At 31.7% G+C, this 10377-nt stretch overlaps 1 protein-coding gene across 1 annotated transcript; it reads left to right on the forward strand.

Annotated features, from left to right (window-relative positions):
* Window positions 1-7443: 7443 nt before the first annotated feature.
* LOC132744931 (transcription intermediary factor 1-beta-like) lies at window positions 7444-8705 on the forward strand. The gene is made up of 2 exons (XM_060733722.1): window positions 7444-7502; window positions 8314-8705. The coding sequence occupies exon 2, from the start codon at window positions 8314-8316 to the stop codon at window positions 8668-8670; it is 357 nt and encodes a 118-aa protein (XP_060589705.1). The 5' UTR covers window positions 7444-7502; the 3' UTR covers window positions 8671-8705.
* Window positions 8706-10377: the final 1672 nt, after the last annotated feature.

The raw sequence follows: 10377 nt of genomic DNA on the forward strand, positions 1-10377 counted from the left end.
TGATATTAAGATGTAAACCGTGACATATAAAATTCATTTACCTGTGAAACTGGAGTGAAAATGTGTTAGTTTATCCGGCCTTTTCTTCAGTGCCTTCAGCACTTTGATCTTATCTGTAGTACAAGTAAACTATATCGTTTTCACCGAAAAATCATTAAACTCTAAACAAGTTTCTAATAGAATCATAAACATTTATTGTATCATAGTTTGAAGACTTTTCTGTTGAAAACGTGTCAGAGTTAAATCGAATTCATATACATACACAGTGCGTAACTGGAGTGTAGGTAATAGTTCCCAACACTCCAGAGCATGCCCATTGATGTTTTTTTTAGGGGGGGGGGTGCTTTTTGTGGAATAACGATAGAAATGCCACATTCAGAAGCTGTTTCATAGGTTTTTTTTCTGGGGTTTCATATTGTTACAACAGGGAACGTGCATTTAATTTTGCCTATGGTATGAATATGATGTAATTGTGTGTGGAACGTGTATGTACGATCCTATCAAGATAGCCTACGAAACGTCACTCATTACATACACAGATGCCCGTTTGTGCCAGAAACAATTTTGCAAAGGGGGCACCTGAGTTCTTACTCCACCAGTAAAACTGAAGAGTCGCCAAAATTACCTACAGAGTTTTATGTGACGTAACCCCCACTCCATCCCAAAAACAAACAAATCAAATGAGACATGTCATTAACTGTATTTGATTTAAATACGTTATAGTCTTATAGATAGCGTTAAATACATTTATTAGTGTGATAACACTGTGCTCGTTATAGTATAAATATCACCGATGCATTATGTTTGCCTTAAAATATTGAAATTGAAACTGAAATGTGAATGAAAATAATTGCACATGTATATAATATCTTTCCGTTTTGTCTAGAAAATGTCCGCTACGCTGGCGTTTGATTTTTCAAGACAACGAAATTGCTACCTTGATTATCTTTTATATTTTCTTCGTTATACTCAAGTTATATAAACATGATAGGTTAGAGTGTTGAGAAAAAATCAATAGACTTTTTTACCCCGTTTACTCCGTTTTCCCAAAAATGTCCGTTGCGTATTTTAGTCATACCCGATGAATTGTGGGTAACTTCTGTACATGTCTGGGAAAACCAACTTTCATTTTTGCATCAAAAGCTAATGTGAAAATGCATTTTCTAGCATAATTGTTGTTAGAGGGTTGGTTAAAGTGAATGTTATTGTTATTTTAGTTATAATATTGTGATTTGTGAGGAAATTTGTTTACATTTTTTTTTTGGACACCAAATTACCTGTCAGACCTCAGTGTAGCCCCTTTCATAAACGGTCCTGAAAAGTGCAAGCTTCTCTCCTCGTTTCCTAGCATAGCCTCAAGCAGAATATAACGTTAAAAATGGTGATGGTGAAATTTTGAATTTAAAAATACTGTTTACAGGTACCATCTTCATCTGTACTCATGTATTATCATGTATATTATGTATTATTTCGTTTGTAAAAACATGTGTTTGTTTTATAAGCTTTGTCACAAATACGATTACTATCAAATGTGCTAAGTGTGATTATCTTAATAACAATTATAAATCATAGGTCAGCATTAATAGAATTAAATTTGACACACGACAAATTAAATGGAATGCATAAAAATGGCAACATGTTTTGAAAAGTCTTGAACTGTTCTTCAGTCAATGAGATCAGCATTCGTCGACAGTTTCTGCAAGTTGTAATATGTTCTATTTAACCCAATTTGATTACAGTTATGAAATAAATTATGTTAATGTTAAATGTTAACAAGTATATGTAAGTAACGTTTTTAAACTATTTGCTTACTACAGAACAGATTACATTACGCCAGTATAATATTTTCCTATAAATTTCAGTGATAAATGGTGAGAAATCGTGAGAAATTACTATGAAAAATATATTGTTACCACTAAATTTCTTTATTATTTTATAATCATAGCAAACCTTTAGTAGCATTTTTACAAAGAGTAAGCTTTTCTGGAAAAGTACAAATCAACCTACTTTATCCATTATCTATATTAGATACAAAGGTTTCACATCCTATATATTTACATTAAGCTGATAAAACTATATTGTAATGGCAACAGGTGGGCTGTTTTTGTAATTTATAATAGAATAAAGATCGAAATATTGTCCTGATTTTTTTCTGAAAAATTGCAAGTAAGTGAAAACAAATATCTATGATAATCTACAGGTAATTGTACCAATAGTTTTGGTGTGTTTGTGCAAATGAGGTCACTTACCTCGAGGAATACACTTTCGTGTTGTATTGACATTTAAATAACATGTCAAAGCCTGATAATAATATCATTATTTAACCATTTCCTTGATATAATAAGGCAAAGGAGTAGCCTTCACAAAGGCAAAGGAACTGCCTTTTGCACCATAATAAATCAAATAGAAATTAAAGAGTGGCAGCGTGGTCGAGTGTTGAACGCGTCGGACTAGTAATCTAATGATTGCTGACCGCGTTGGTTCAAACGCTGTCAGGGGCAAGCCGTTATTTCCTTGAGAAAGAAAATTTACATTCATTGCTTAGTACTGGTTGGTTGCAGGAACGGATTCGAGAGTGTTTCAATAAGCTTTAAGCTTCTAACACAATCGAACTAAATTAAATTTGTATAAACCAAATAGAAATTACATGCAGTCTGACAAAGTAATACTGTTAAAAGGTTAAAAGAATTTTGTCAAGCATCAGATTTTGTTTTGGGGCATGCACAAACTGTTCACCATATCGCTATAGGCGTTCTACTCGATCTTGCATTGCAAATCAAACACTGTGGCGAATCTTTGTGATTGCACTGGGTCCTAGTGTGACACGGGCTTGGATGTAAAATGATGGTTCCACTAAACATTATTGCAAATCTTCACAATACCAATCTTTAATGATTTTAAGAAACAAAGAAAATGATATATTTATATAAACCATACTTTCTTTTATTTGATTCTATTAATAATGGCTATCACGTTTTCGTGTCATTATCAAGAGTATAGAAGCGGAAGAATTCCTCGCGTAAAACTAACAATAAATTCTAGAGCGATGCTTTTGTTTTCAATAGTTTTATGCCACTTTATCAAAGCCATTAGAATAAGAATTATAAACTAATACATAATATAATAAAGAGCGTTGAGAGTGGTACATGTGATGTAGGCGACAGAAGGGTAAAGCTCATTCGGCACTGGATATCACTTATGGCATTTGTTTAATATATTCGTTTTAATCTGGGTTTAATATATTCGTTTCAATCTGCCGTCATAATAAATTTACGAAAAAACATTAAAGGTGTCTCAGAAGCTATGTACATCTGAAAATGTTTTCGTAAAATTCATGTTCTCATTACATTATTAATCCCTTTCTTAAATGTCGGAGAAAAAACACGAAAATGACACTTTCTTTTTCCAGTTTTTGATATTTGTCAATAAATAACAACATTAAATTACCCTTTTGTTGTTATTCAGCATGTAGCATGCTCTGAATAATGACACTTACAATATCATTAATCATCTCGTAGTTATAGTAAAAAATATTAAAAGGACAAAGAGTCTGACATTTATTTTCAATATAACATAAAAAGTAAGGGCTGTCTGTCCTAGGCATTTGGTTGTTGTTGGTTATTTATTCAGAACATTACGAAATCATCATGTTTCCACGTTCCTCCGAAAACAGATTCAGTGCATTGTACATTAAGTAGGGATTGTTAATAGACATATCAACAGAAATATTTCATTTCACAAATATTTGGTTATTACACATTGTTTACATTTTAAACATTTCTATATAAAACTAATATCAGCAGAGCATGTTTAAATAGGCTTGAAAAATAATGAATATATAATGTATGTAATTAATTTTTGTAAGTATTCAAATAGATACCTGCACAATAAGTTATAAGTAACTTCTTTGAAATTTCTACGCAAGATGTAACACAAATATGAAAAATAAGATCAACAAGGAAGAGCGACCTTCAGTGAACGCATCCCCAACACTACCCACCGGCAAGGAGCCCGTCAGGACATTAATAGGAACAATCCTACAATTGGAAAACTAACACATTAACTGATCATTGCATTGCGAGCTTGATATCGGCGTCCAGATAACTATTCTTAAAAGAGTTGGAAAAAATGGAATCAAAAATGTAACATGATTAAAGATGTGACAGGCGAATGGAACAAATGAAGATAAACCATCATATTCCTTCTTTAAAGCATCCTACATTCTTTAGTTTCTGCATTGTCATGAATAAGGTATACATTTCCTCAAGGTCTACAGTTGGTCTATGTTTTATAAATCTTCTCCCCTTTTCACAAGACATTCCTTTATTCTTTTAGAACTTACATGTACCAGTAACTGTTCGAAACTTAAATTTGAATGATAGGCACACCTGAAATTATGTATCCATAACAAGCACTTAAAAAGTAATTTTAGATTTTTTTTGATTTTTTTTTTATTTTGAGGGGGGGGGGGCTTTATCTTTTTAGCTTAGATGTCATATTTCACAAATTGCCTTCTCTGGTGTACATGTCAGTCTTTACTAGAGATATCAACTCGTTCGAAAGGACACGTGTGGAGAGCTGTGATCCATCTAAAGGACAGCTAAAATATTTTAAACGACCTTCACATTTATTGTTTAACCGTATACTGAATTGATAACGAATTGCTCCACCCCGATTCACTCGTAGAGATTCCCAGTATTAAGTGAAATGATCTTTTTCCCGATGAAGCTAAATATGATTTTATAAGCCGAGAAATCATAGAATTAACCGTTTCTCGATTTTTAGTTTTTTTAGAGCATGTGTCTAAGCAAGTGACATTTAGAATTAAAAAAAATACATTAAACTATTTTAAATCACCAATTCCTTAAAAAGGAATCTAACAAAGGAACAATATACATAAAAATCTAATTTTGTTTCACGATATACAAAACAACCCAAACTCGAATGGCTAAATCTGATACTTTAAGTCATTCCTTGAATAATTTTATTATTATTAACATATTAAATTAATTGAATAAGAATAAAAAACTTAACAAAACATATAATGACAATAACTTTATATTATGAAACTCCCACTATTAATCTGATATTGCAACAATGAATAAAAGCACCTGGGACTAACATATTTTCTTCTTTATGGGTTTATTCCACCATTTACCTTTCGGATTAATTTTCTACGACGCAATGAAAAGTAATTGAAAAGTCCCATAAGATTTTAGACACCCAACTGTGTTATTTACTTTATATAATAAAGGAGGTGACAATTGGAAATTCTGATTCCTGAAATCGTTTGCTTAATTTCTAAATATCTAAATTTTATCAAATTTCCTTTGAATGGCAAAAAAACAAAAACAAACAACAACAAAACAAACAAACAAAAAAAAAACAACAACAAAAAACAAAAACCGGCGACTGTCTATAGCTTGATACCTGAGGTGTCGTTTAATGCATATAACTTTAAGTCTAACACAAGTTGCTTGCTTGCAAATGTTGTCCGTGATCATTAGGCTATAGGGCTATAATGGAGAAAGCAGTGTTGAATATTATATTATATAATTTGAAGTAAGACGATACTAAAGTTGTATTTCTTCTTAGAATACCATATAAGTAACCGTTACATTACAAATGGCTTAATGACTTAATGCATCGTACTTCACTTCAGTGTTGTTATATTTTTCTTGTCCTTCGGGATCATTGATACCAGCACTATTGAGTGTTGAGAATTGAGTACCGCTCAAGCCGGTGCTAGGGGGCGTGAGGGATGTTGCACGTATTCATTATCCCTCAATGTACAGACTCAATCAAACCGAGTCTGCAATTCTCTTGTAATTTTGTTGTGATCAATGCTTCCGAGGGATCACTTTGTTTCCCGATTTTTAAAAGCAAACTTCTAGTTTTTGAGAATTAAATATAAACAATTGCATTCTTTTGGTCTTACCGAGTTATATAATTAAGAGACTATGATTCAAGCTTAAATATTGGGGAATGGATAAGTGAAATGCAGTTGTGCTTTAAATGACAAAACATGCCATTGGCGTTGTAAAAACGACCACACTTGTACTTGTCTTAGAAAGTAAGTATTTTTGGCGTTTAATTGGCTATAAAATTATTTTCAACATCTGATTATTATAACATTTTATTACAAAATATAATATGCCTGTAAATTCATGATAAATTTTTATCTTCCTCTATATTTCATCGCGAAATCGTGTGAAAATGTAATGAATAAAGATGTTATTACAATTCTCTTTTATCCAATTAATGACAATATTAGCCATTCCTATAAGACATTGTGCTAATAGTAAACCTTTACAGAAGAAGAAGAAGAAAAAGTAGAAACACAACATCAACAACATAGTAACTTATTCGTTAATTAATGTTGTATATACCAACAGACACCAATTCTTGTTTCAATTAATTTTCATATCAAGTATTAGATACAAAAATATATACAGTTTAATGTAATGTTCTAAATTGTTTCAAGTTTCATAAAATAGCATTCAATATCAATACAAATAGCTTCCAAATTCAATCTCCAAATGTTGTAGATAAGGTCTCAGAGCATGCTAAATGTAGCCACAGCAGTTTCGACTGGCCAAGAATAATTTCTTTGATTCCTAAATTCCTAAATTTTGTTTTGAGACTGCTTATATTAGCTCTCTCGAAAACATGGCGTCAAAGATGCCATATTTTATAAACAATGCTTTTGGACTATATGCTCGGTAAAATCAAGTAATTTTAAAGGGGGTTACACGTTTTTAGCAATAGCACAAATCTTGCAAAGTAAGCTCCTGTTTCCTTGAGATAATTTACACAGATGCGAGGTTCTAAGCATAGTGTTTTTATTAATATTTGTTTATTATTGTGAACTAATGATACTTTTGTTTCTATTTTAGTTACTATACGTGTTTAACGAATGGTGGCTCATACATTTCATCTATATCTCTATATGTACCTATCCAGCTAGTCTACGAAACATCAGTGGTAATACTCAGATGCCCACTCGTGACTAAAACTAAGCACGAGCGGGAAGTCTTCTTTCACCAGAAAAGTTGGAAAATTCCAGCATCATAGTGTGTGTGTGCGTGCGTGCGTGTGCGTGTGTGTGTGCGTGCGTGCGTGTGTGCTTGTGTGTGACTTAAAACTCACGCAGAATATTAAATGCATATATTCTGATCCAAGAATCTACTAAAATAATCTAAAATCTATTTCAAAATAACGGTAATACATTTTGATTATACCAAAATATTCAACTTCATGGGGTTTTCACGAACTGCATATTAACTAACATTGAAATAAAATATATTTACCACATATCAGTTACTTTTCATATATGTGTACTTATTAGTAGATTTACTGTTCTAAAAATGCAATAAAATGTAAAAAATATGCTGTACGGTTATCTTGTTTACGCATAGAAATGTAAATCGGCGTTACACATTCACCAAGTTAAAAATTTGTAGGTAAACGAAATCGAAACTAGGAGAACTAAAATTACTAAAGTAAGTGTTTTTGATGTATTTTTCTTAAGTTAAGTTAGCAGTTAGCTTAAGCAATATATTAAGTAAGATATTGAGAAATAAAAGTATTAAACAATACACCAGTAACCAGGTTAGGCAAGTTTAACTTAGTTATTATGGCATAAACAGTATGTTACACGATGACGTCGGCAGTTTAATTTTTATTATCAAGAAACTAATTATTTGTTAGAATGCACTGTACATGAGGTGAAAATTATAGTAGCAGCAACAATTATAAAAAATATATAGATAAAAATACAACAAATTTAGACTCTGAAAATGAAAGTTGTGGCCGAAAATAATGTGACTTATTTTTATGTTAACCCATGAAATATGTACACGGATTTTAGGTTTCATCAGCATGTTGTAGTCTTCAGTGGTAATTACATATTTGGGCGCAAAGATAAATTTATAGTTTACGGCTAACATCCGATTCTTGCATTTTAGAATGATATGCTGGTATCTATAAATAACGGGAAATACTTTAGAACGATATATCTTTTCAAATGAGGAATAGATATGTGAATGATGTCATATATAAATGTGAAATTGTGCAGATAAATTTCTTATTAATGTATTTTCTTCATTTATGATATTCGACATAAGTTTTACAGGAACTTATTTATTTCAAGTAGATATATTCTCTTTACTTGTCGCTTAAAAGAATTAAAGTAAAGAAAAAGTTTTATGTCTTAACCACATGAAGAGAAAATGATAAAAAGTATTGTCTTCAATTAAATCTTGGCTTCCTTGTATATTTCACTTAATGAGTTATTTTTTTATATCTTATCAGATGGCAGAAGGAGGTGAATACAGTAGCCCAGTGCTAGGCTCTGATATGATATTTGAGTACACGTGCACCCCATGTGCTGAAGACGGCATTATTCAAGAATCTCTGAAATACTGCCCAGAATGTAAAGAATTTCTGTGTGAAACATGTGTGAATCATCACAAAAAAGTGTCTGCAACGAAAAAACACAAGCTACAAGACAACGATTTTCAACGTTGTGAGAAAGGTTCCGTTAACAACACATCAGACGAAGAAAACATGTTCAAATGTCTCTACCATCCAGACAGGGATATTGAGATGTATTGTGGTGATCATGAAATGGTGTTCTGTGCTCTGTGTGTTGCTAAAAACCATAGGTAATTAAATTTGATCTCTTACTGGTACTTTCTATCATCATCTGGCATAAATCACTTGTGGTCTCAGCTTAGGTATCTTAAAACCAACAGCATCTAATAAATTATTAGTTATAGCCTCTTAGTACAACGAAATACCTTATTACAGCAAACCATTTTTCTCACTAAATTTATCTTACTTTACTATTTTCACTTAACTTTGTTTTTTCTTCTTAGGCCGCGTCTACACCAATTCAAGTCTTGAATGCAAGTATCATATTCTCTTGACTTGCATAGTGTAGACACCCTACTTGAATGACTTTTAAAGTGAAATTATGTGACATTCATGAAGATAATACCTTGCGAGAAAATTAGAACACGTTCTATTTTTCTACAAGTTTTTGGCTGTCAAGACACTGATAACACAGATTGACACAAATCATGTGTCCCCGAAGGTGTGCTAGGGCTGTTATTTTTATTATTTTCTCACTTTTTTGTTGTTGATTCAGTGTACACGACCTGTGAATTTCAGTAAATGTTTATAATGTCTTGGTCCAAGGAACAAATCGATACACTGATACACAGAAGAGCAAAAAAGGATCTAATTTTCAAAAGTAGAATCAAAATGGTTTTTAAATGACCTTGTTCATTTAGTAAATAACTTTCATTAAAAAAAGAATTTGCATCAATTTATAAGCTCATTTTTTCTCTCTCACGTTTTCAATTTATTTAAAAACAATGTACGCATTTCATTTACTCCATTGTTTTTAGCTTATTGCATCAATTTCCGCTTTTTTATTCACACATTTTACAGAAACATGATAGTATTGTAAAGACAATGGTATAAATCCTGGGCAATTTTATGAGACATTTCAGTAAAAACCGTGCCTGATAAAATGTTGAAAGGGCCATTTGTTTAGCTTATCTAAATGTGACATGTAAGAAACTTGACTAGGTGTAGACGCGGCCTTAGACTCCATAATCCTTTTAATAAATCTACAAGAACTTCCAAAGTCCCTGCCTATTGTAAAAAATACATTTTGTACTTATTATTTATTTCATACAGCGTATTTATTGTTGTTAAAAAAAACAGAGAAAATCACTTAAAACTTATTCTAGAATTTCAATAGTTACTTACTTTTAACACTCGTCAAATCCGTTGCTGTTGTTTTGTCTTGCTTACTAGTATTTGGTCATGTTTGAATCGAAATAATATCGGTCTCCTGGGTGTTATCGGCTATTTAACACAGGTTTGGAGTTTTGTGTAGGAAAGTTTTTGGTTAATTTTTTTCAAATCAGACCAACAATCATGTGTTCTGCAATCCGGTGTTCGACAAACCGAGTCTGCAATTTTCACGTAGTCTTACGGTTTTAATGCTACCGAGGGATCATTTTACCATACATTTAAATGCCCGATAAACAACGCTCTGACTAATAATATGACAAAATAAGGGAGACCACAAATGCTTTTTTTCCGTTGCCAATTTTCGTATTGAGCTGTTCCACTAAGGTACAAAATAAAATAAAAAAGAAACAATGAGAAAAAAAATGTTTCACCTTATTTTTCAAAGATTATTTTAAAAATTTTTCAACATTTTAAATTTACGTGCCAAACAAGAGCGTATTGTGTTTGCAAAAGTGCTCGATAAATAAATCTTCACACCCCATGTCAATTAAGCGTCATGTAAACAGAAAACATAATTATAACGGGAAAAATGTAATAAAAACCTTTTAA

This window comes from Ruditapes philippinarum, unplaced genomic scaffold (genome assembly GCF_026571515.1).
Source record: "Ruditapes philippinarum isolate M1 unplaced genomic scaffold, ASM2657151v2 ctg1296_1_1_1_1, whole genome shotgun sequence".
Taxonomy (NCBI): domain Eukaryota; kingdom Metazoa; phylum Mollusca; class Bivalvia; order Venerida; family Veneridae; genus Ruditapes; species Ruditapes philippinarum.

Coding starts and splice junctions, on each gene's coding strand:
- LOC132744931 (XM_060733722.1), top strand. CDS start 8,314: ATGGCAGAAGGAGGTGAATACAGTAGCCCAGTGCTAGGCTCTGATATG.